The following is a 26800-nucleotide window of genomic DNA, read 5'->3' as shown; positions in this document are numbered from 1 at the left end:
TTCAGGTAGAACTCGCTGTGGCAAGGTCCCCCAGAAGTTCGGCCCCCCTCCTCCTTCCCCTGCTGCAGGGCCATTCAGAAAGCTCAGCGGGCTACGCGCATGCGCAGTTGGGAGTAGTCTGTGAAGTCACAAGGCTTCGCTGCTAGTTTCCCTTACAAGGAATAGCGGCGGCAGCACCCGAGAGCCGATTGTAAAATTGGCTGGGGTGCCGACATAGTGGGATTCCTGGACAGGTAAGTGTCCTAATATTAAAAGTCAGCAGCTAAAGTATTTGAAGCTGCTGACTTTTAATATTTGGAGGGGAGGCTGGAGTTCCACTTTGAATTCCCTTTGCAGCATATTTATCTATTAAGGCGGACAGTAAAAAATAGAATTCTTATAAGTAAACCCATATTGGTCCATAAGTATAAAATAAGTGTCCTTCTTTATTATTATTACTGACAGTCCCAATCCCTTACAGTCCCAATTTTGTATCCTAACCAACCTCAGTAACATGTTGAGGAGGATTAAATTGTTTGTAAACAAAATGAAAGAATATCCTTTTATAGTGTGTACATGCCTCTATCCAAAGCATCATATGTAATTTCTCTCTGGTTTCTCTTCCCTCTGCTGTCAACATAAATCACTCATAATAAGTTAAGCTGACACAACAGAATCCCAGGTGGCAGACTCCCCCCTCCCCGCCCCCCAGCAAACAGCAGGTGATGGACAGCTTCAGTTGGGTATAGCTATGTATGAGTCTGTGTACAGGGGTGTATCCCTTCTCTCCATTCTGCTATTAGCTTACACAGAGCTCTGTGCTTTAGCTGTGCAGCAAGTGTAATGTCATATCCCTACCCCCTGCTTTCTGTTCCTGAGAAAAATCCATTGGTCTGTGTATTTTAAATGGCTGTAGAGGAGGAGAGAAGGCTGCAGATAAACGTGTACATCTTAAGTAGGGGGATTTGTATCACCAGAGGCTGGTCACTTCAAAGGGAATGATAGCTTAACCACAGGGCTGTCACTGTCACAGGGCTGTTAGAACTGTAAATTACTATTCACCACGCTGTCCTTATTATGCTGCCAGAAACACAATAAATACCTTGAATGGACAAAAAAATACTTTGTGCAGAAAATCTGCAAAGAAAATGCCTCAATGCAGTCCAAAAACATTAAAACGCACAAAAACGCAAAAAAAAAATGTAAAGATAATTACAACATTTTCTTGCAAAGTGTCATTGTGCTTAAAGTGCTCTGAAATATGACTTCATAAGGTGCTCCAATAGAAAGTGCTTCATAGTTACATAGTAGATGAGGTTGAAAAAAGACACAAGTCCATCAAGTCCAACCTATGTGTGTCATTATACCCTGTTTCCCCGAAAATAAGACCTAGCGTGATTGTCGTGATGGCTGTAATATAAGCCCTACACCCAAATAAGCCCTAGTTAGTCCTTGTAGTTCTTATTTTCGGGGTAGGGCTTATTTTGGGGGAAACGGGTTAGAGCTTATTTGGGGGGGTAGCGCTTATATTGCAGCCATCACCGACAATCAAGCTAGGTCTTATTTTAAGGGAAACAGGGTATGTCAGTATTACCTTGTATATCCCTGTATGTTGTGGTCATTGAAGTGCTTATCTAATATTTTTTTGAAACCACCGATGCTCCCCGCTGAAACCACCACCTGTGGAAGGGAATTACACATCCTTACTACTCTTACAGTAAAGAACCCTCTACACAGTTTTAGGTTAAACCTCATTTCTTCACATTTTAATGAGTGGCCACTTGTTTTATTAAATTCCCTTCTGCGGAAAAGTTTTATCCCTATTGCAGGGTCACCAACATGGTATTTGTAAATTGAAATCGTATCCGCTCTGAAGCATCTCATCTCTGTGCTGCTTTTCCTGCTTCACAATGCTGCATGCATTGCTCTGTGCTCAGTGACACTTACCAGATTCTTTTGACTTTTTGCTTTTCAGCAACAAAGTCTCCCAGGTTTTTGGATATCCCCCCCCTGTGTCTTTGCAGGATGATGCACAGCACCTCTCCACTCCACCAACAATCTCTTCCAGTCCCTTGGCCCTAACACCTCATGCCACATCCACCATCTAGATAAAGGAAGGCTCATAGTTGTGGTGTATATGGATTTTGCAAAAGCATTTGACACAGTTCCCCATAAACGTTTACTTTACAAAATAAGGTCCATTGGCATGGACCATAGGGTGAGTACATGGAATGAAAACTGGCTATAAGGGCGAGTTCAGAGCGTGGTGATAAATGGGGAATACTCAGAATGGTCAGGGGTGGTAGTGGGGTCCCCCAGGGTTCTGTGCTGGGACCAATCCTATTTAATTTGTTTGACCTGGAGGATGAGGTAAACAGTTCAATCTCTATTTGCGGACGATACTAAGCTAAGCAGGGCAATAACTTGCAAGAAGATCTGAACAAATTAATGGGGTGGGCAACTACATGGCAAATGAGGTTTAATGTAAAATAATGCATTTGAGTGGCAAAAATATGAATGCAATCTATACACTGGGGAAATCTATGATGGAAAAGGACCTGGGAGTCCTAGTAGATGATAGGCTCAGCAATGAAATGCAATGCCAAGCTGCTGCTAACAAAGCAAACAATATTGGCATGCATTAAAAGGGGATTAACTCCAGAGATGAAACAATAATTCCCCGCTCTACAAGACTGGTTAGGCCTCACCTAGAGTGTGTTGTCCAGTTACATAGGTACAAAAAAAAGACACAAGTCCATCCAGTTCAACCTTAAAAACAATAAATAAAATAAAAAACATTGTACAATCCAATATACCCAATTTTATACCCACAGTTGATCCAGAGGAAGGCAAAAAACCCCAGCAGAGCATGCTCCAATTTGCTACAGCAGGGGAAAAAAATTCCTTCCTGATCCCCCAAGAGGCAATTGGATTTTCCCTGGATCAACTTTACCTATAAATGTTAGTACCCAGTTATATTATGTACATTTAGGAAAGTATCCAGGCCTTTCTTAACCACTTCAGCCCGGAAGAATTTACCCCCTTCCTGACCAGAGCACTTTTTGCGATTCGGCACTCCATTGCTTTAACTGACATTTTCGTGGCCGTGCGACATGGTTCCCAAACAAAATTGACATCTTTTTTTTCCCACAAATATAGCTTTCGTTTGGTGGTATTTGATCACCCCTACGGTTTTTATTTTTTACGCTATAAGCAAAAAAAGAGCGACAATTTTGAAAAAAACGCAATTTTTTTTTTTACTTTATGCTATAATAAATATCTCCCAAAAAATATAAAAAAACAATTTTTTCCTCAGTTTAGACGGACACCTATTCTTCTAGATATTTTTGGTAAAAAAATCACAATAAGCGATTGATTGGTTTGCGCAAAAGTTATAGCGTTTACAAATTTAGGGGATAGTTTTATGGAATTTTTATTAATAATTATTATTTTTTTCAATGGTGGCAATCAGTGATTGCGACATGGCGGACACATCGCACATTTTTGACACGTTTTTGGGACCATAGTCATTTATACAGCAATCAGTGCTATACAAATGCACTCCTGTGTCCTGTGTAAATGACACTGGCAGTGAAGGGGTTAACCACTAGGTGGCAGTGTAGGGATTAAGAGTGTCCTAGGGGCGTGTTGCTAACTGTGGGGCCGTGGCTGTGTTTTACACAACACTGATCTCGGCTCCAATCACAGGGAGCAGAGATCAGTGACACTCTTGCTAGGCAGAACAGGGAGATGCTTGTTTACTTTAGCATCTCCCCGTTCTTCCTCTCCGTGAGGCAATCGCGGGTATCCCCGCCGCGATCCAATCCGCAGGACTCATGACCTGACTCACAGAGTTCCCCACAGGCTCTCCCCACGGGCGCGCCCCCACCGCCTCTTAAAGGGCAACGTACACGTAAATGATTCTGCCTGTACATGCCCTTCTTCCGACGTATATCGGCGTGAGGCGATAGGGAAGCGGTTAAAGCAATCTACTGAGCTGGCCAGAACCACCTCTGGCGGGAGTCTATCCCACATTTTCACAGCTCTTACTGTGAAGAAACCTTTCCGTATTTGGAGATAAAATCTCTTTTCCTCTAGACGTAAAGAGTGCCCACGTGTCCTCTGGGTTGACTGTAAAGAGAATAACTCAACACCAAGTTCACTATATGGACCCCTTATATATTTGAGCATGTTGATCATATTCCCCCTTATTGTCCTTTTCTCAAGAGAGAATAAATTCAGTTTCTCTAATCTTTCCTCATAGCTAAGCTCCTCCATGCCTCTTATCAGTTTGGTTGCCCTTCTCTGCACTTTCTCCAGTTCCCTGATATCCTTTTTGAGAACTGGTGCCCAAAATTGAACTGCATATTCTAGGTCTTGCTAATGATTTGAACAGGGACAAAATTGTATCTCTCTCCTAGTTACATAGTTAGTAAGGTTGAATAAAGACACCAGTCCATCCAGTTCAACCTGAGTGAGTGTCTACAATTGTCCCTATCTTTGTACATTGCACACTCACATCGGTCCCTACCCTCAAGGAGCCCACGATCCAAGGTCCCCATTCATATACTAGGGTAAATTTTGGACAGAAGCCAATTAACCTAGTTGCATGTCTTTGGAGTGTGGGAGGGAACCGGAGTACCCGGAGGAAACCCACGCAGGCACAGGGAGAACATGCAAACTCCATGAAGTGAAGTGCCACTGATAAGCGGCACTGATATGTGACACAGACACTGATAGGTGGCACAAATAGGTACTGATAGTTGGCATGGATAGGCGGCATGGATGGGCACTGATAGGCGGCATGGATGGGCACTGATAGGCGGCATGGATGGGCACTGATAGGCGGCATGGATGGGCACTGATAGGCGGCCTTGTAATTTAAAGTTTTGTAGGGATGGATGCCAATCAGTGCCAAACAATAATGCATACCAATCAGTGATGCCCATTTAGGGCACTGATTGGCATTCATTATGGGCACTGGCTGGCATCCCTGGTGGTCTAGGGGGCATACCTGGTGCTGGGCATCTCCTGGTGGTTTAGTGGCGTCCCTGGTGGTCCAGTGTGGGCATCCTCGGGGGGGGGGGGGGGGCTGTGCTGACCCCCCCCCCATGTCAGAGGAGCAGCCGATCGGCTCTCCTCTACTCACGTCTGACAGACGCGAGTGAGGAAAAGCCGATCACTGGCTCTTTCTATTTACACTGTGATCAGCTGTGATTGGGCACGGCTGATCATGTGATAAAGAGTCTCCGTCGGAGACTCTTTACCGAGATCGTAGTTGCAGGGTGTCAAACTGACACCCCGCAACAACGCTTGCCGCGATGCGCGCCCCCCGGGGGCGCGCAGCGGCTTGATATCCTGATCACGTCATATGATGTCAAGATATTACAACCACTTTGCCACCATCATTTTGCTATATGGCGGACGGCAAGTGGCTAATGATGCAGAAGAATTGCATTCTTCCCTTACTCTTGCTCAGAAGTCTGTTCATGATCCTGGAGAAAGTTGAAATGGATATGTTTTGAAGAGGCCAGGTGTATTTTTATTATGCAAGTCAAAGTGTATTATCCAGGGGGATTCAACAGAAAGTAAGGATACCTCACCATTGCAAACATTGACAACAGCACAACCAGGATATAATCTTCTCCACTGAACACATAAAAGTGCTTTTCTTGCTATGTTTTTCCCTGTTGGATTTCTTGCAAGGGGATTTCAGAGTCAGATTTCTGTTTTTTTTTTTGTTTTGTTTTTTAGCACTGTTAAATTGGATTCTAAAGCATGGTATTCTATATTTCTCCCTCTTTTTTGTCTGTACACCAAACCCTACTGTTCTTTCACTTTAAATTAATGGCACCAATGTGGTTAGAACTAATCTTGTCTTGCATTAAAGGAGTTCTGGGTTTTAATTATCCCTGCATGGAAATCTGCAAGTTCTCCCTGTATTTGTTTGAGTTTCCCTGAGGTACTGCAACAGTTCAATTATCTTCCCTGTAGGGTGATGTTTTTTTTCTAGTTAGGTACATCTGGTGTTTGACTATGGTAGGCAATTTTGATCAAAGGCCCCTACACAGGAAGGAACTAATCTTAATGTTTAAATGTTGTTTGTAATGCATTTCAATGCAAGGTTGTAGGCTGTGATTGCCCGACTCTCCGAAGCAATAATTGTAAGAAGGAAAGTGCATCATGCTGTGTGCACTACTCTGCAACGGATAATGTTCTGCCATTTAGGCACAGACAGTCTAAAGAGCTTGATGAATGCATTATTTAGGCTGCAGTAATAAATGCCTTTTTTTTCACTTCCTGAGTAGTGCGGGAGTTAGGAAAGGTGAGTACATGCTGCTTGGGGAGGGGGAAAGTTGGGTGAGCCTCTTTTACATTGCCCCACATAGGCAAAATGAAAGATCATTTTAGTGTTGAAAATATTTTTATTGAAACACGTCAGGTAAATAACAAAACGATAGAACAGTAACCATCATGAGGCAAATGCAAGCAGGAACAGTAACAGGAGTACATTTACGGGGGTCGGTTAATGACTATCGGCCACAGCCGGTCCCCGATGGGAAGCTTGGAGAGTAGGGAAAACGGCCTGCTCTCCGATCCATGAGGCCCCAGTAGTGAAAAATACTCATGGGTTACTACATGAGACAATATTTAATCAATAACATAAAGAAGATAGAAAGAGAGAGAGAAGAGGAAAGGGAGGAGAGGAGCAAAATAAAGAGGAACAAAGTGGTAGAGGGGAGAGCTAGATAGCAAGAGGAGAGGGGAGGGGAGGCAAGGGGGAGGGGCATGGGGGGGTAGGGAAGAGAGAGAGAGCCCACAATGTCCTTATGCGTTCAAGATTTGGTTCTTTAAAGTGTCAGAGGAGGAGAAGCGGAGCCAGATCAACCATTGAGATATAAATTTGGTGTAAGTGTCATTGTCCAGCGCCAACATCTCCTCCATTCTCATGGTGTCATTCATGATCGATACCCACCGTGACAATGGGGGAGTATTCGTCGTCTTCCAATAAGCAGGTATCAGTTGTCTAGCAGAGGACATAAAAAAGCGGAGCAATCTCGGTCTCTGCGATTTAATAGACCCGGGCAGTATGGAGAGTAATGCGATTTTCGGAGAGATAGGAACCGGAACATCAGCTAAGAGATTATAACATTCAAAAACCTGGGTCCAGAAGGGGCGGATCCTCTCACAGTCCCACCAGACATGCATATAAGTTCCGACTGAAGCTTCACAGCGCCAGCAGGTGGCTGGCGTAGATGGGAAGATTTTGTGTAAAGTAGCAGGGTCTCTGTACCATCTGGACAATAGCTTGTAGTTCTTTTCTTGAGAGTAGCAGGAGATGGTAGACTTATGTGTGAAATGAAGAGGTTTGCCATTCCGGCACAGAGATGTCTTCACCCAAATCCGCAGACCACAGCCTAGTGTAATGTGGGAGTTGATCATGTGCTAACGTCTGCAGTAGGTTATATAAGGAGGATAGTAGGTGTTTGGGAGTTTCTGGGAGCGAGCACAGTTCCTCGAAGATGGTGAGCTTGCGATGTATTTGAGAGGAGGAGTGTAGGCGTTTGGTAAACGTGGACACATGTAGGGCCGTGAGCCAATCTCCGGAGTCTGCCGCGGGGACCGAGGTCCCCTGAGAAGGATGCACAAATGTGCGAGCTTGCGGCCACTCCGTACGCCTAAAGTGTCCTAGGGAGGCTGCCCCCGTACTTTGTGGTAAGGCAGGATGGTCAAAGAGGGACGTCAGGGGGCCCGGATCAGAGGAAAGGGTGGTGTTTAGCCCTGTCATATACCATAGCTTCAAGGAGGCCAAGGTCAGTGGGGATAAGGAGGTCATACGAGAGTAGTCTCGTTTGTATCCCCATAGAAGAGCTCGGAGATCCACAGGAGAAAGGTCCTGTTCAACGGACACCGAGGCCTTGCAAGGAGGACGGGGGAACCGTTCTATGATGCGGGACATATGAGCAGCTGTGTAGTAGGTCTCAAAGTCAGGGAGACCGGTACCTCCCATAGTCTTCGGGAGTGTAAGCAGTTTAAATTTAACTCTGGGGAGGCCCCTGTTCCACATGAATCTGATAGCTAGCGAGCGTAGGGAGATAAAAAATGATTTGGGGACGTGGATGGGGATCGTTTGAAATAAGTACAGGAACTTGGGTAGAGTGTCCATCTTTAGGATATTAATCCTTCCGAACCAGGGTAAAGGAGATCCCCCCCACTCCTCAAGGTCCTTCCGTATACGGTTAAGCAGGGGAATATAATTCAGGGGAAATAAATCAGCCAGGTTGGAGGGTATGATGACCCCTAGGTAAGAGATCCCCTTGGTTTGCCATTTAAATGAAAAGTTGGACTTTAGAAGGGACAGCGTGGAGGGGGTGAGGGATATGTTGAGGGCTTCTGTCTTAGAGATGTTGATCTTAAAGTTACTATGGACACCGAAACGTTGAAATTCCCTGAGTAGGGATGGTAGGGAGATGTGTGGATTCTGAATATACACAAGGAGGTCATCGGCATACAGGGAGAGTTTATGATGTGCAGACGGAGTTTGAATACCGAGGATGGAGGGGTTTTGTCGTATGGCACAGGCTAAATGTTCAATGATGATGACAAAGAGGAGGGGGGACAGGGGGCAGCCCTGTCTGGTGCCGTTTGCAATATCAAAGGGGGCTGATGCGGTTCCGTTGACCAGGACCGCAGCTGAGGGTCGTGAATATAGGGACATAACTTTAGAGATGAAGGGAGCTCCGAGGCCAAGTTGTTCTAGAGACAGCTGTAGAAACCTCCAACTGACCCTATCGAAGGCCTTTTCAGCGTCGAAAGATAAGAGGCAAGCTCTCAGGTTTTTACGTTGGATCAGGGAAATAAGATGTATCGTCTTGGTGGTGTTGTCCCTTGCCTCCCTGCCAGGGACAAACCCCACTTGATCATTATGAATAATTTTAGGCAGTAGAGGGGACAGACGGGTAGCTAAAACTTTTGCAACAGCTAAATATCTATATTGAGCAGGGAGATGGGCCGATAGCTACTGCATTGGGATGGGTCCTTGCCCGGTTTAGGGATAATAGAGATGTTAGCAGATAAAGAGTCCTTGGAAGGAAGGTTAGAGCTGTCTACCGAATTAAAGGCTTTTGTCAGAAGGGGTGCAAGTTGGGGGGCAAAAGTTTTGTAAAACCGGGGTGTAAAGCCGTCAGGGCCCGGACATTTTCCCACTTTAAGGGCTTTGATAGCCTGTAAAAATTCAGAGGTAAGTAGGGGCTCATCCAAGGCCGTCGCGTCCACCATGTCAATAGTAGGTAGGGCGGTCTCCAAAATATAAGCTTGCGTGGGGTCAGGAGATGGGGGGGACCTATCTGGAGGGGTTGCATGCGGAAGGTTATAAAGCTGTGAGTAGTATTGCCTGAAGGATGCAGATATCCCAGAGGTGTTAAACGTTTTTGTATGGTCCGATTGAACGATGAAGGGGATAGAATGTCGCGGGGGTCTGGGATGGATAACCCTAGCCAGGTGTTTCCCACATTTGTTTGCCAATGAGTAGAAATGGTTCCGCGCTTTATCCCTGGCAATTAGGGAGTGCGCGTCTAGGAGCTGGAGTAAGTCCCTGCGGGCGTTGGAAAGCTGAACAAAAACAGCAGGATCCAGATCCTTTTTGTGAAGGGGTTCGAGGTCCGCAATGGTAGTAAGGAGTCTGCGTATGTCATGGGCTCGGGCCTTTTTAAGGCGAGAACCGTGTTGTATAAGGGTACCCCGGAGCACACATTTGAGTGTGTCCCATTGGTTCATAGGGGAGGTAGTGTCAGCGGAATGGTCACCTATAAAATCTTTAATGGCTTTAGAGACATCCGCCAAACACACGGAGTCCCGCAGCAGGTTGTCGTTAAGTCTCCAGCTCGCTCCCCGACGGGTAGCAGGGGGGCGGACCAGAGACAGGTAGACGGGGGCATGGTCGGACCACAGAAAGTTACCGATCGACGTTTGGAGGGGCGTGTCTAGTAGTGATTGTGATATGAGAAAGTGGTCCAATCTACTGTAGGAGTTATGTGCAATTGAGAAGTAACTGTAATCCCTTTCCGTGGGATGCTGGATTCGCCAGGCATCCACCAGATGGGATGAATGTAAAAGTGATTTAATGCGTGTCAAGGTGGAATAAGGAACGGAAGACTTACCCGAGGATGTGTCTGCAGATGGGGAGAGGGCAATATTGAGATCACCGCCAATAATGAAAGCTGACCCTCCAAAGGAGGATAGTCTGGTGAGGACCGAGGAGAGGAACCGAGCCTGACCCATGTTCGGCACGTAGATGTTAGCCACTGTGAAGAGAAAATCATTTAGTTTCAGTTTCAAAAACAAATAGCGACCCGAGTCATCTATGAGAGAGTCTAGAACCTCCGGAGTAAAAGATCTATGAAAGGCAACAGATACCCCTTTAGATTTGGCCTGAGGATTAACACTGTGAAACCATTGCGAGTAATACCTATTGCGCAGGGCTGGAATAGCTCCCGCGCGAAAGTGTGTTTCTTGAAGCAGCAGAATTTTCGCACGCTTCTTGTGAAAATGGTAGAGTGTCTGGCTCCGCTTCTCAGGCGTGTTGAAACCTCTACAATTAAAGGAGGCAAAGGTTATGGAACCGTCACTAGCCATGGGGGGGTCGTAGGGGGGAGCTCAGAATCAGCATGATAAGTGTCACCATGGGCGAACCCTGTTGGGGTAGGGAACGGGAATAGAGGTAGGGTAGGGGGGGCAGGGGGAGAGGCAAAGGGTGGAAGGGTACAGGCAGAGAGAAGACGGAGGGAAGAAAAAAGGTAAGAAGAGAGAAAAAAGACAGTATAACAACCTTGTAGAGGGAGTAGCAAGAATTATAGGCATGGACACCCGCTCCCGGTAAAATAAACAGGGATACACGAAATACAATAGCTGTAAACATCAATCGTGGGAGACAGGCCCAAGAGGTCATGTAAAAAAAAATAGTGAGGGAGGTAAAAACAAAAACAAAAAAGGCCAACAAGTGGCTCCAAAAAGTAAGCAGCATGTAGAAAAAAAGCCTATCATAAAGGCAAAAATCGGTGCCCCCCACAGTGATCATGGGAACACCGTGGGGCGCACAGCAAAAAATAGAAATAAAAATAGAACAAACAAACAAAAGAAAACCCGTAAGGGGGGGGGAGGGTGCGGAGTAGAATCACCGAGCCGGGCAGCTTCCAGCGCCCCGGCCCCACGGGTAAACCGGATTCAGTTGCGACCTAAAAAGAAAACCGAATAACATAACAGCGAAAATTATCTTAGCGGTCATCTGTAAATGCGTTAGTAAACCGGTATGAAATAAAGACATCTATGAGGCATAGGGGAAAGGACATGTAACAGGCCCCAGGGAGGGGACAAACCAAACATAGCAACAACTGTTAAGTATGGCCAGGGCAACCCAGGGGGGGCTGCTGCAGTTAGTGGGGTGCAGGGACAAGTCCTGAGATCATTCCAGGAACGGGCAAAAAAAAAAAGGGCATAACAGAGCACCCCAACTGTAAGGATATGGGGGGGATGCACAGTAACAGAAGACATAAGAAATATACAAAAAACCTGCAAACAAAAGGGTTAATCAGCAGCAAAGCTATTGGACCCTTTCGGGTCCCAGCACATCACAGGGAAGGACCCCAGAGGCGGAGAGAGAAAACAGGCCCGGGTGGGCCCACAGGATCAGGTCCGTCGTTGGGGTCCTGAGGTAGCGGAGACCGAGGGGTGCGCCTGCGACCCTGCTTCTGCCATTGCGGGGTGTAGGGTAGACCAGGGGTGGTCGGAGCAAATGGCCAATCAGGCAACGTGACTTGAGGCAGTTCAAGCGTACTGAGAAATGTAGGCAAGTCCCCCCAATGTACGAAATATGGCGGTTTTACCCGCGTGGTGCACTCGAAGATGGAACAGAAAACGCCATTGGTACTTGATCTGCCTCGCTTGTAGGAGTTGCGTGAGGGGTCTCAGGGATTTCCGCATTGCTAGCGTTTGGCGGGAGAGATCAGGAAGGAGCATGATAGGTGTTTCATTGAATAGAATCGACTGCTGAGTGCTGGCGGCCCTCATAATGTCCTCCTTTATTTTGTAGAAATGAACACGGCACAGAGTGTCACGGACGAAGGAGGGGTCAGGGGTGCGGGGACCCGACGTGCGGTGTACCCGGTCCAGTTCAATCGGGTCATCTTTGGGGCGTTGAAGTATTTGGTTAAAGATAGCCGTCACAGCAGCAGGTAGATTCTTGGGGTCAACCGACTCGGGAATCCCCCCGTATACGTATGTTGTTGCGCCGACTGCGGTTTTCGAGGTCGTCTTGTTGGTATGAGAGTTGCTGGAGCAGGACAGTATGGGTATTAAGGATCCGATCATGTGATTGTACAGTGTCCCGCAGGCCATCTACTGTTGTATCCACATCATCAAAGCGTACCCCCACATCCTTTCTCAGGTCAGAGATCTCCTTCCGATACGTTTCCTCGATCCTATGCACACAGCGTTCAAAGTCAGCTTTCGTAGGCAGAGATCTCATGTAACTGTGCAGGGATCTGATCTGCGATTCCATGTCCCATCCATCTCCCGATCCCAGGGAGGCATTAGAACGGCTTCTGGTAAGCCTGGGGGAGAGGGCAGAGTCCTCAGAGCGAGAGAGCTGGCTGTGGGGACGCACCTGAGAATGCAGGGCTGATTCAGAGCGCGCCGGGGATGGAGGGGCCGGCGTCCCTTTAGATGCTGAGCGATGCTGTGAGGACAACCTGCCATGGCCAAAATAATCATCCAGGTCCCCTCCTGGGTGACGGCCAATGCCGCCCTTGTGTGCTTTGAGCTTGTCTTTCCCCATGGAGCTACGTTTGGTCCGGTTTACTGTCCGAAATGAGGGCCGTGGGCCCGGGGGAGCCGGGAGCTGAGTGTAGGTCCGACCTACCTCTCCATATGTCAGGTCAGGCCCTTATAAGTGAAAGTCTAGATCGTTTAGGAGGGGCTTGCATGCGGACATGCGGTCACAATCATGAGATAGTTCAAAATGAAAGCCACCATAGTACTTCTGGGAGGTATTTTGGCTTATTATCTGAGAGGATTAAAAGTCCATCCAGGTAAAAGCAATGTAAAGCTGTCAGTCCCCTGCTGCATTAAGGTGAATGAGTACACATTGATATTCAGAGCAGAGTCTGTAATCAGAGGGAGTATGAGGCTGCAGGGAGTGCTTGTAGCAAGGATGTCTGCCTGAAATAGTGGGCCAGGAGGGCAGGCCGGGTGCTACAAACAAACGTGGGTGGAGGACCGCAGGTAGAAGCAAATCTCCGTGAAGGGGGGGTGGGAAGGCAATTAGGCCAGCGCAAGGAGGCAAACCGCGGCTGCAATTGTAGGCCCGAACGGCCGTGGAGCACTGTCTGGGGTAGCAGCTGTAGGCAACCCCCGGGGATCCGTAGGCCGCACTAGGCCGGAGCCGGTCGCGGGCTCCCCGAGGACCGCGGAATTCCGAAACCGCCCCAAATGAGACCCGGGCGAGGGGGGAGATGACAGAAGGGGACCGATGGCAGCCCCTTACCTCTCCCGCCGGCGTGGGCTCAGCGTCCTCAGGCGATCCCGGAGGCCAAAGATGGCGGCGGCCGGCGGAGGATTCAGCGGCAGGTCCGGGCGGCTTGGAGCCTCAGTGCTGGGAGATAAGTGTCCAGATCCCCGTGGCGGCCCTGTGCGGTCCCGGTAGGGCAGTTTTGGGAGCAGATTGTGTGCGGTGGAGGGCGGATGGCGATGGATAGCTCCGTGACCGGCAGGAGCTCCTCAGCTACACGTCCGCCGCCATTCGCGTCAGGCCACGCCCCCTGAAAGATCATTTTAAAGTGGCCCACACAGGGTTATATATTTTTTTAATGTTTTATCAATAAAAAATGGAGATAAAGGTGTCTTTCACTTTATACCAAACAAAGCTGTGAATGGTAGGGCAAAGAAGTTGTAGCAGAGACACAAAGGACAGTTTCATAGTGGCCTTGATTTGTATCTGTTTTTTTTTTTTTTGTGTATTTTTTTATCACACAGTATAAAAGAATTAATGTGTAACAAAAGGGCCATGTTAAATTAATTTGTATATATATATATATTTTTTTTTATCTTTACTAGGACTTGAAACAACGCCTGGGTCATCATCTTCAAATTTCAGATTTACTAATAAAACCAGTGCAAAGAATAATGAGATACCAGCTACTTTTAAAGGTAAGACATTTTAATATATTAGGTAGGGCCGAAACAACTAATCAATTAATCGACAACTAATCGATTATGAAATTGCTTACTATTTTCATAATCGATTAATCGGCCACTAACATAATGGAGTTAAAAAAAAATTAGCTTTTTGTAGTACAAAAACGATCAAATAATTACTACTGTAACCATGCTTTTTTCATCTGCTGTATTTGGAAAGGATCAGGGACTTTTTTAATGCAAAATGGTGCTTTTTTGGTTCACTATACTTCAACGGAGAAGCTGCAGAAAAGCATGTAATGCGTTTTTGCAGCAATTTGTGTTTTTTAATCTGGCCAACAACAAATTGGCAAACAAAATGCAAACACGCAAATTACAGCAAAATCACGTGCGCAAAAATTAAAACGCAGAGCAAAAACAGATCAAAGGCAAACTGCATAGGTGTGTATAGAGAATTATGCTGGCCATACATGTATCAATTTTCAGATGAGAATATTCATACAAAAAAATCTTTGTACATTCGCTGAATGAAAGAATGTTGTTTTGAAAATGTCACTTTCTTTTAACATTCTGTTTTTAAAATGTAATTTCTGAACAAAAACTACATACACTGTCTGAAAATTCCTTTGACTTAGAAGTGTTCTATTATTTCGAAAACGAACCTCGATTTGATCCCACTAACAATTCGAAAATCGAACAAACATTCTTAAAATTACTTTTTTTTTTTGAAGGACAACATTGTTTTTGCATGGCCAGCATATAATGTACTATAGTTCTGTTTGAAAATCGGCAAAACAGTCTGACTTTTTTTTTTTCTTTAATTAAAAAAATTTGATCTCTGAGTCCGATATTTACTAGATTCACCCTTTGATTGTATATACAGTGTATATGTCCTCTAATAGTATACACATTATATCTCTTCTGTCTGTTATTCTCAGAGCGCATTAGAGATTTTGCTCCCTGACCATATAGTTTTTTTATATTTACCACTGCATATAGATATTTCAGAATAAATTTCCTTTTTTTAAACTTTACATATTAACCAACACACTTTTTTTTTTAAAGTTATTAACCGATTAATCCAATAATCGAAACAATAATCGGCCAACTAATCTATTATGAAAATAATCATTAGTTGCAGCCCTAATATTAGAAAGTTTTAAACTGAACCAGAACACAATATGTTTGTACAGGTCAATTAACATAAGCGAGTCTGCATTTGTATGCCAGTATAAGTGTGTGAAAATTATTGGCTTTATATATATATATATATATATATATATATATATATATATATATATATATATATATATATATATAATTTTTTTTTTCCTTTCTTTATTTTTTCTATAAAAATGTTTTCTTCAGGGTTGAACTAAGGCCAAGAACATTACTTATACTTTAACTCTTTATTGCATCATGAGTGAAGGTAAAATCTTACAGTAAACGGTTTCCTTTACCAGTACAGTGTAACTCCGTTATCAGTACTAACATGAATGCAGTCTGTACACAACATATAATTTTGGCTGAACCATTTGGAAATGCATGTCATAAAACTTTCATATTTGCACATTATGCCAAACAGATTCTATAAATTATTCTTCTAGTTTTGAAATCTGCAGAACCATTTTGTTTCCATTGATGCCTAGATGCTTCGAATAAATGCATCAGCATACTATTTCCATCAGAAAAAATAGTGGCGCTTAACTATAAATTATAACTAACTCCAAGAAATGTGACGACAATTAAATGGTATGAACAACATGTGTGAGAACAACAATTGTATCACCCTGTGATAAGTGAACCAAATAAATGTGTCACAGAACAAACAAAATTAAAATAAAATTCATGAAAGTGTCCAAAAGTTTCCTTTGAAGTAATGTCTCTTCGTATTCCATCCACCACACCAAAGTGATCAGTGATTCCACTCCCTTAAGAAATGCACTCACCAACTCCCAATGCCTGCACTTTGATATCAGGCTTAAGCGCTTATCAGCCAAACAGGAAGAAGTGAATCGTTGCTCCAATCATCCATTGTGCAAATTCAAATATTCAGCCAACCCCATGAGGAAGTCAGTGTATGACGAAACGTCGGGGGCGTGGTTGTTTGACAATCATCACCAATAATGTGCAGTGTTTGGGAGCTGAAGTGGTGATTAGCATCTGTGTCTGGGCACCGAGGAGAGGGTGAGAACAACACTTACAAGCTTGCACACATCGGCTCTGCCGTGGCCACAGTCCAAAGTTTGTGCTGTTCAGGAGTGAGGCTTGCTGTGACTTTGACATCTATTTGCTGGCTTTTGAACTGTGAAATGTGAGTGTAAAGGTTGAAGTCTTTTGTGTTTTAATAAATTGATTCATACGGTTTTACACTATTGGAGCACCTTTATTATTTTACATGTGGAATATTTGAATTTGCACAATGGATAATTGAGCAACGGTTCACTACTTGCTGTTTAGCTGATAAGCGCTTAAGCCTGATATGAAAGTACAGGCATTGGGAGTCGGTGAGTGCATTTCTTAAGGGAGTGGAATCACTGATCACTTTGGTGTGGTGGATGGAATACGAAGAGACATTACTTCAAAGGAAACTTTTGGACACTTTCATGAACTTTATTTTAATTTTGTTTGTTCTGTGACACATTTATTTGGTTCACTTATCACAGGGTGATACAATTGTTGTTCTCACATATGTTGTTCATACCATTTAATTGTCACATTTCTTGGAGTTAGTTATAATTTATAGTTAAGCGCCACTATTTTTCCTTTTTTCTGATTTTAGTTTTAAAAGGTAAAATACGATTTGCACTTTACATTTTTTCAAGTGGCAGCTCTAGTTCATGGAGCAGGCTTTGTCTAGGTGCAGAGGTGGGTATTTAGGTAAAGGGTGGACATTTTTGGAATACCTGCAGTTTTTGTGATACTATTTCCATACTTAAAAAAATATTTAAAGGCCATATATCTCATTTTTGTTACGGTACTTTGTTTTATTAAATTTCCTACATAAATTGTGATTATATTCTAAAAAATGGACAGAAATTGAAAAAAACTTGCATTTGTCACTTCAAAAAAACATTGTGATACCTGGCTAGTTTGTCATATCCAGTCATAAAATGGCAGCACTTCTGGGCAGACCTTAAAACCAAATATAGAGTAAGCACATTGATCTAGTGCATTATCAAGCAACACTCTTCCGTAGCAAAGTAAAACATTGCACTTACATGATGTGGTTATATGCAAGGCTTCATTGAACCAGTAGCTCTACTAAATGGAATTTTAGTTTTGCATTTCAAGCAGGTAGACTGGGAACAGGTGATGGCAAGAACTTTTGGGATGTGCCTGCGAAAGGGTAACGCCACCTCCAAAGCATGTTGCCATGATGACCATTAGTCTAAGTTTGCACTGATGCGGTGCAGGACATTGCATGTAATTCGCACAGGAATCACAACACATTAACCACTTTCCGACCAGAGCACGCCGATGTACATCAACAGAATGGCACGGGTAGGCATATTGGCATACAGGTACATCCAATCTTAAATGCCGCCCTGCCATCATGAGCGAGCTGCTGTCGGTGCGCTCACGTGCTAGTCGGGACCCCCATGAGTCCGGTCGCAAGTCCTGCGGACTCGATCGCCGCGGGCATACCCGCAATCGTCTCACGGGGCGGCTGAACTGGGAGATGCCGTTGTAAACAGCATCGCCCCGTTCTGCCTAGCAACAAGTGACGCTCATCTCTGCTCCAGGTGATTGGAGCAGAGATCAGTGTTCACTAAAAGAAAGCCCAGCCCCCAACAGTTAGTAACACACCCCTAGGAACACTTAACCCCTACACTGCCACCCACTGATTAACCCCTTCACTGCCAGTGTCATTTACACAGGAATCACTGCATTTGTATAGCAGTGATTGCTGTATAAATGACAATGGTCCCAAAAATGTGTCAAAAATGTCCGATTTGTCCGCCATAATGTCGCAGTCCCAATAAAAATCGCTGATTGCCGCCATTACTAGTAAAAAAAAAAATTAATAAAAATGCCATAAAACTGTCCCCTATTTTGTAAACGCTATAACTTTTGCGCAAACCAATCAATAATCGCTTATTGCGAATTTCTTTTTACCAAAAATATGTAGAAGAATACGTATCGGCCTAAACTGAGGGAAACATTTTTTATATATATATTTTTGGGGGATATTTATTATAACAAATAGTAAAAAAGAATGCGTTTTTTTTTTTTTTTCAAAATTGTCGCTCTATTTTTGTTTATAGCGCAAAAAATAAAAAACGCAGAGGTGATCAAATACCACCAAAAGAAAGCTCTATTTGTGTGAAAAAAGAACGTCAATTTTGTTTGGGAGCCACGTCGCATGACCGCGCAATTGTCAGTTAAAGCGTCGCAGTGCCGAATCGCAAAAAGTGGTCTGGTCTTTGGCCAGCAAAATGGTCCGGGCTGAAGTGGTTAATGTATAAAATACATGCAGTGTCTCTGGTGCAATTTGAGCATTGGATTTGTATGGCTCAAATCTCACCGCATTCTCGCTAAACTCATGCAGGACCCTTTTATTTTATCCACACCAGAAACAAATTGCATGCATGTTGAAATTGCAATTTTTGATGCAGTATGGAATCCGCAGTGAATTTGCTATAAGTTTTAACCACATCTGGTGAGAACCGAAGCTTACTCAAAGTAAGTGGAAGGGCATACACTGCTCCCAGGTTCAGGTTGCTCCTTTACCTAGGCTCTGATATAGTTAACATAGCGTGAAATTACAGATGTAGCTATCATCTGTTCCTGGTCTGCATGCTTGATGTGCAGAGGATTGTATTTAATTTAGCAAAGCTGCTGATCCTGCTTGTATCAGACTCTTCCTACATGCCATCGAGCGTATGTGTGTGTATATACTATGTATATATTCACCAATCAGCCATAGCATTAACATCAATTATCTTGTTACAATGGCTTCTTAAAGTAGGTGGGATATATTAAGTAGCAAATAAACATGTTGTCCATGAAGTTGATGTGTTGAAATCAGAAAAAATGGGCATTGCAGTTTGTTGTGTATTGGGCCGTGTAGCCGCAGACCTGTTAGGGTGTCCATCTTGATAAGTGTCCTTAGCCCAAAGAACCTACAACAGGCAAATTAGCATCAACTTGACCATGGAACAATGGAAGAAGGTGGCCTGTTCAGATGAATCAAATTATCTTTACATTATTGGGAAAGCCAGGTGCGTGTTCATTGCTTACCTGGTATGCCGTATGGGAAGAATGTAAAGGCCAGTAGAGGTAGTGTGATGCATTGTCAAAATTTCTGCTGGGGAGCTTGGTTCTACCATTAATGGGGATGGGGATCATGGGGATGTTACTTTGACACACAATACTTACCAAAACGTTGTTGCTAACCAATTACACTTCTCCATGGAAACGGTATTCCCTGTGGCAGCGGCCTCTTTAAGCATACCTGATACCTGTCACATTGCAAAAACCATTTAAGAATGGTTTGAAGGGCCCTCTCCTTAAAGCTAAATCCCAAGTATGGGCCAGTTCACCACATGGAGTCATTGGTAAAATTTGTTTGGTGAAGATGGCTCTACCTAAAGTTTGGTATATAGTCTGGCATTCTGTGGTCTACATTCCACTTCAATACTTTAAGACAATGGACACGATCTTACAGACCTTCATAAGGGGGGAATGGTAGGCATAAACTGGTGTGGCGTGTACTTATGGCACTACCAGATTTTGGTCTAGCTTATCTGGCGGCCCAACTTTCACGCCTATACCATGTTGACAAAACAGGGATACTGTATGTCTTCTTGGTTCCAGACCTTGACACACCAAGTCCACATCCATTCTGTGACATTCTTAGAGGCATTGGGGTATCTATTGCATGACCCTCTCGTAAGGTATAGCCTTCCGTTACAAACATATTTGGGACCTTTCTTTGATCAAAATGAATGCTCCACACCTTCATGTCAATACTCCCCTTTGGTCTGGAATAGATAAAAATTTGAACAATAGATTGTTGGACCAAAGTCTTTGTATTTCTAAGGGGGTATATCTTCTCTCCCATGTTTTATCAAATGAGGAATTAAAGACCTTTGATGCTCTGAAAAAGGAACTTCCAAACTTTGTTTTTCTGCTACCTACAGGTGTGTCATGCCTTAACTGTACAATATACCAATAAGTTCCCAGTCCTCTTTGTCTCTCTTGAAGGTGATACATGGGGAAGAACCCTGTGAATTAATATCCACAATGCATGAGTGTCTCCTTACCCCAGCGGCCTCAACTTTGGCCTTTTTATAGGCCATCAGTTGAGACTGAACAAGCTGATATTAATTTGCACCGACAAGAGGCAAGATTGCTTTCCAATTACTGATAGATTTCAGCAGGTGTCTTGACTTTCTATTCCTTTTGCACATCTTTCTTCATGTGCTCAATACTTTTTCCCTGTGTCATTTCAATTTATTACACATAACTTAATAAATTGCATGGGTTATTCCCGACATGTGGTGAACATTTTATATCAATAGCACCTTTAGAAATATATTTACCTAGAAAAATGGTGACGTGTCAATACTTATTTTACACGCTGTATGTCCACAGAGGCTGTCATAACAAATATAATAAAATCTGTAATCGCTGGTTGCACACAGTAGACGTGTTCCTAAGATCCTGTATGTTCAGGGTTTATGTATTCGTCCTGTAGGATAATCTGTACAGATGCATGTGTTAGTTTCCACTCTGTACTCTCAAAGACAGGGAATAAATATTTTATTTCCTCTTACTTTCGGCAACCTTTATTGTTTTCGTGCTGCCAGCCATTTGACCAATTGTGCAGGCTTTTATTGTTGGCATCTATGCTCTCCTCAGCATCTATAATGTCACCGGGAGGTTGTTTCTTTATGTTTAGTTTGTATATACTATTTTTTTATCGTACATCATAGGACACAGAGTCTCAAGTAATTACTTGGTGGGTTATATGCCTACCTTCAGCTGTTGACACTGGTATAACCAAAACAGGAAGTTGACTCCCCTATATAACCCCTCCTCCTTCCAGGAGCACTCATTTTTTTCGCCAGTGTCTAAGGTGTTGGTCACGAGTGAAGATATGCTCTGTGGAGCTCCAGGAGGGATCCATGCTGGATTTAAAGAAACCTCCACAATCAGATTCATCCTCGCCACTGAGGCCATAGGATGGTACCTGGACCTCGATGGAAGAACGAGGTTTTGCCTGTAATGCTTCTCTTTTAGAGCTGGACCCTAGGAACCAGGACTCTTTTTGGTCTTGCTACATTTCCTAAACTTGTCCTGAGGAGTGCTATACAAGGCCCAAAGGAGCAGAACCCCTTTTAAAAGGGCCCCAGTCTTTGAGCGTGTTTAAACGCAGCCCGCCGTGATGGGTGAAAGTTGGATCTGTCTGTTAAATCAGCAGTATCCTGCAGCGAGGACAAGGTAAGGGAAGAAGCTTTGCTTTTTTCTTCAATATACCTTATATGCCTTATAAATGTCTCTTCTATAAGGAGTAACTTACACTACCTATGATGTGTCTTAGTGCAGCTCTGTCTCAGAACATGTGTGGTCCCAGCGCCAAAGGGGGTTCTTACTTCATAGTTTCATAGTTAGTAAGGTTGAATAAAGACACCAGTCCATCCAGTTCAACCTGAGGGAGTGTCTACCCCTATCCCTGTACATTGCACACTGACATTGGTCCCTATACTCAAGGAGCCCACAATCTAAGGTCCCCATTTACTAGGGCCAATTTTGGACAGAAGCCAATTAACCTACCTGCATGTCTTTGGAGTGTGGGAGGAAACCGGAGTACCCGGAGGAAACCCCACGCAGGCACAGGGAGAACATGCAAACTCCCATGCAAACTTAAATAGATCTAGTGGGATTTGGTAAAAATTACAGCAGTTGTTAATACAGAGTATAAACTTCTCTATGGGTGGTGGCTGATTGGTTGACGCATTTGCTTTAGCTGCATGGTTTAATTACAACCCAGCACTTCCGCCTAGTAACATTGGGAAATGCCCTATGCTTCTGTGGTTTTAAAAAAACTATAAATCTGCTAACAGAACCCCCCTCCCCCTCTCCTTCCCCTCCCCCTCTCCCCCTCCCCCCCTTGTAGAGGTGTATAGTATGTTCACCTTACTTTGTGTTGGCATTCGGGTCCCTAGCAGGGCCTGAGAACGCAGAGGGGCATGTCCGCAAGGTCACGTGGCGCTGTGTATGGATGTAATTTCCACACACAGCACTCGCCGCATAGCTGAGGGGAAGCGCTGAGGATGCCAATCAGGTTCCACCTGAGGCCTTATATCACAGACACTCTCATTTCAGAAAGACTTTTTAACTGAAGAGAGGCAGTCTGTCACACTAAGAGACACCAGAGCGCTGGGCACGTAAGGGTGTAAACAGGCATTTCCAGACAGGAAAAACTATTGTTACTCAGTAGCAAAAGAACTGTTATTTTGTGTGTACCTCTGCTTGTGCTTTGCACTATGACTTCCAGACCTACCTTAAGGTACCTAAGTTGTCACCCCCCCAGGCGCTGGGGATCCCAGTTATGTCTCCATACTGTCTTCCTCTTCGGAGAGATCAGACATGACAAGCCAGGGTGAGTCATTGGAAGCTAGCGGTGGTGCAACTGCTTCACACACTTCAGCCCCTGTAGAGGTGACTGAAGATGCATTTTCCTCTGCCATGCAAGTTTAGAAGGAAGATTAGCGGCTTTAATCACATCCTCCATCCAGTGTATAGGAAGCATCCTAGATCCCCCTCCCCGACCTTAGACTCTTTACAGTCCGTGGAGGGTCCAAGAGAATTATGGGGACAGGATGGGGTATTGCCCTCAGATGATCGGGAGGAAAGACATGCGATTATTTCTTTGCAGAGGAAAAAATACTTGAAGTTCCCAAGAATCCCTACTTCACAATCTGAAGTACAGAGGCTTGCAAAGATGGTTTGCTCTACTTGCATACTACCCCTAACAGAGTTAGCTGAAGGGCCGGTCTCTTCCTTGGGTTCTTTGAAGCCTTTACAGCCTTTGCATGCGTTTCCCGTCCATGCATTACTAAAAAAGCTTATTTATAACGAATGGGATCATCCGGATAAGCATTTTTTCCCTTCCAAAGAGACTCGCAAAGCTCTATCCTATGGAAGAAAGATTCACTAAAAGATGGAAAGTTCCAGCAGTTGATGTTGCAATTTCCAATGTGAAATATATATATATATATATATATATATATATATATTTTTTTTTTTTTTTTTTTTTTTTTTTTTACCCAGTGGGCAATGAGCTTATGCTTAAAGATCCAACAGATAAGAAGTTGGAAGGTCTGTTAAAGTCCTTTTTTTCTTAGCAGGTACTGTTGCTCAGCCTGCAATTGCAGCTATAGGCATCTGTCAGTCCTTAAAGGACCAGTTCACAGATGCTCTCAGATGAGCTCCCTGTGCAACAAGCACAGGAACTGGCTGAGCTACCTAAAGCATTATGCTTTGCTGTAGACACTATGAAGGATTCTATTCACCAGGCATCACGCCTTGCGTTGTGTACTTTTACATATGCAAAGGAGCCTTTGGTTAAAGGGTTGGTCAGCTGAGACGCCTTGTAAGAACCTTCTAACTAGTTTCCCCTTTAAGGGAGAATGATTATTTGACAATAGTTTGGATAAATACATTCAAACAATTTCCAGCGGAAATAGTACTCTTTTGCCAGTCAAAAGAAAATATAAGCGTCTTTCATTTAAACTGTTAGGCCTCTGCCATCAGACCAGGCATAAAGGAAGACCTGTGGCTACAAGTCTGCAAAATCTGCTCCATTTGCATGGAGTTAATCAAGTCAGTCGTTTCCATCCTGCAAGGAGAAAAACTTCTGGCGTCCTTCGACATCAGAGATGCATAGCTGCTTGTCCATATATTTCCTCCTCACCAGAGGTTTCTGCGGTTCTAAGTAGAACAGATGCATTTTCAGTTAATAGCCTTGCCCTTCGGGCTTGCTACAGCATCTCGGGTATTCACTAAGGTATTAGCCCCACCTCTAGTCAGGTTAAGGGCACAGGGCATAACTGTCTTGGCTTACTTAGACAATCTATTGTTAATAGACCAGTCAGTGTCTTGCTTGAAGCAAGGTGTAGCCATCACAAGCAGTTACCTGGAAGGTTTGGGTTGGATTCTCAACCTAAAGAAATCCTCTTTAAAGCCACTAAGAAGGCTGGAGTATCTGGGCCTGATCATAGACACAGCACAGAAAAGGGGTGTTCTTGCCTCCCGCAAGGATCAGCTCCATACAGGAGCTGGTGTGGATGATCAGGTCGAAGAGAAATCCTTCAATTCGCCTTTGCATGAGGTTGTTGGGGAAGATGGTAGCTTCATTCAAAGCAGTTCCCTATGCTCAATTCCATTCGAAACCGAAAGCAGTATTCTGTCTGCTTGGAACAAAACGATTCAAGCTTTGGACTTGCCAATGTGGCTGTCCCCATGAGTGTCCCAAAGCCTCAGTTGGTGGTTACTATCTTGGAACCTGCTGAAGGAAAATCCCTTTAGATCAATTATCTGGAAGGTAGTAATGACAGATGCCAGCCTTTCAGGCTGGGGACTAGGAGCCTTGCCCATCGACATCCTAGAGATTCCGGCAGTGTATCTGGCTCTAAAAACCTGGACCTCCAGGTTAAAGAATTGTCCTGCCAGGATCCAGTCCGACAATGCCATGGCTGTGGCATATATCAATCACAAGGGGTCACCAAGAGTCTCTCAGCTCAGAGAGAGGTGAACCAGATTCTAACTTGGACAGAAGAGAATGTCCCATGCCTATCGGCAGTTTTCATTCCGGGAGTAGAGAATTGGCAGGTGGACTATCTAAGTCGCCGGCAGTTATTCCGAGGAGAATGGTCTCTTCACCCCAAGGTGTTTCAGGCTGTTTGCCAAAGATGGGGTACTCCGGACGTAGACCTTCTTGCGTCCAGATTCAACACTAAGCTAGTCAACTTTGCATCCAAGACAGGGGACCCACTCGCATACGGAACAGATGCATTGGCGACCCCGTGGGATCAGTTTTTACTGATCTATGCACTTTTCCCCGTTTCAGTTGCTACCTCAAGTTCTTTGCAGGATCAAGCTGGAAAGAAAATCGGTAATACTGGTAGCACTAGCATGGCCCAGAAGGTCGTGGTATGCAGAGATCGTAAGGATGGCAGTGGAGGGTCCAGGGCTCTTCCCACTAAGGCCAGACCTGCTATCTCAGGGGCTGATATTACATCCTACTTTACGAACGCTAAATTTAACGGCTTGGCTATTGAGACCCACATTCTGAATAAACGTGGGCTTTCTAGGTCAGTTATCTCTACTTTGATTAATGCTAGGAAGCCAGCTTCTAGAGCTATATACTATATAGAGCCTGGAAAACTTATGTTTCCTGGTGTGAGTCCAAGGGTTGGTACCCTTGGAGATATATCATAGGCAGAATTCTTACCTTTCTACAATTAAGCGTATGATATAGTTGGCCCTGAGTACTATTAAGGGCCAAGTCTCAGCCTTATCAATTTTTTATTTCAAAGACTGCTTGCTATGCATTCTTTAGTCCAGGGTTTCATGCAAGGAGTGCTGCGGATTAATCCGCCAGTTAAATCACTCTTAAGCCCTTGGGACTTAAGTTTAGTTTTGTCAGTCTTACAAAAACAGCCATTCGAAACGTTACAGCATGTTCCCTTAGTCCTTCTGACTAGGAAGCTGATATTTTCGTTTGCTATATGCTCAGCAAGGAGGATTTCAGAATTGGCTGCTCTTTCTTGTAAGGAGTCATATTTGATTATTCATGAGGACAGTGTGGTGTTACGCCCTCGTCCAGGTTTTTTGCCAAAAGTGGTTTCAGGCTTTCATATGAATGAAGATATTGTCCTGCCAGGGTTTTTTCCAAAGATCTTGTTCCAGGGAAGAAAGGTCACTACATTGTCTTGAGGTAGTGAGAGCAGTGAAAATGTATTTAAGAAAACTGCTCCGATTCGTAAGACTGATGTCTTATTTCTTCTGCCAGAGGGTCCTAAGAAGGTACAAGCAGCGTCAGAATCCACTGTCGCTAAGTGCATTTGGCAAGTTATAATTCAAACTTATGATTTAAAGGGAAAGATTCCCCCTTTTCAAGTTGAGGCGCATTCTACCAGAGCGGTTGGTGCTTCTTGGGCAGTGCGTCACCAGGCCTCCAGGTCTCAAATCTGTAAGGCCACGACTTGGCCTTCAGTACATACATTTGCAAAATTTTATCAAGTGCATGTAAGATGGAATGAGGATATCGTCTTCGGGCGCAGTGTGCTGCAGGCAGCAGTATAAGTCCTCAGGTCTGGGGGTTACCCTACGGGTTGTGTCTCCCTCCCCTCAAGTAGCATTGCTATTGGACATCCCACCAAGTAATTACTTGAGACCCTGTGTCCTATGATGTACGATAAAGAAAATAGGATTTTTTAAAACAGCTTACCTGTAAAATCCTTTTCTTGGAGTACATCATAGGACACAGAGCTCCCACCCCTCTGTTTTATGGGGTGAGAGTATATTATATTGCTTGGCTACAAAAACTGAGTGCTCCTGGAAGGAGGAGGGGTTATATAGGGGAGTCAACTTCCTGTATTGGTTATACCAGTGTCAA

At 44.2% G+C, this 26800-nt stretch overlaps 1 protein-coding gene across 4 annotated transcripts in view; it reads left to right on the top strand.

The window, feature by feature from the left end:
- TRIO (trio Rho guanine nucleotide exchange factor) overlaps positions 1–26800 on the top strand; it is a 751422-nt gene that overhangs the window by 642987 nt on the left and 81635 nt on the right. For all 4 annotated transcript variants that reach the window (XM_077491869.1, XM_077491868.1, XM_077491871.1 and 1 more), the window contains exon 37: positions 14089–14181. In XM_077491869.1, coding sequence (XP_077347995.1) covers positions 14089–14181 — 93 coding nt within the window. The remainder of the gene's footprint in view (positions 1–14088; positions 14182–26800) is intronic.

This window comes from Lithobates pipiens, unplaced genomic scaffold, assembly GCF_037356315.1.
Source record: "Lithobates pipiens isolate NorthernLeopardFrog02 unplaced genomic scaffold, aLitPip1_a1.2 Scaffold_19, whole genome shotgun sequence".
NCBI classification, from domain to species: Eukaryota; Metazoa; Chordata; class Amphibia; order Anura; family Ranidae; genus Lithobates; species Lithobates pipiens.
The sequence above is the reverse complement of the archived record's forward strand: the minus strand, read 5'-3'. Positions and strand labels throughout refer to the sequence as shown.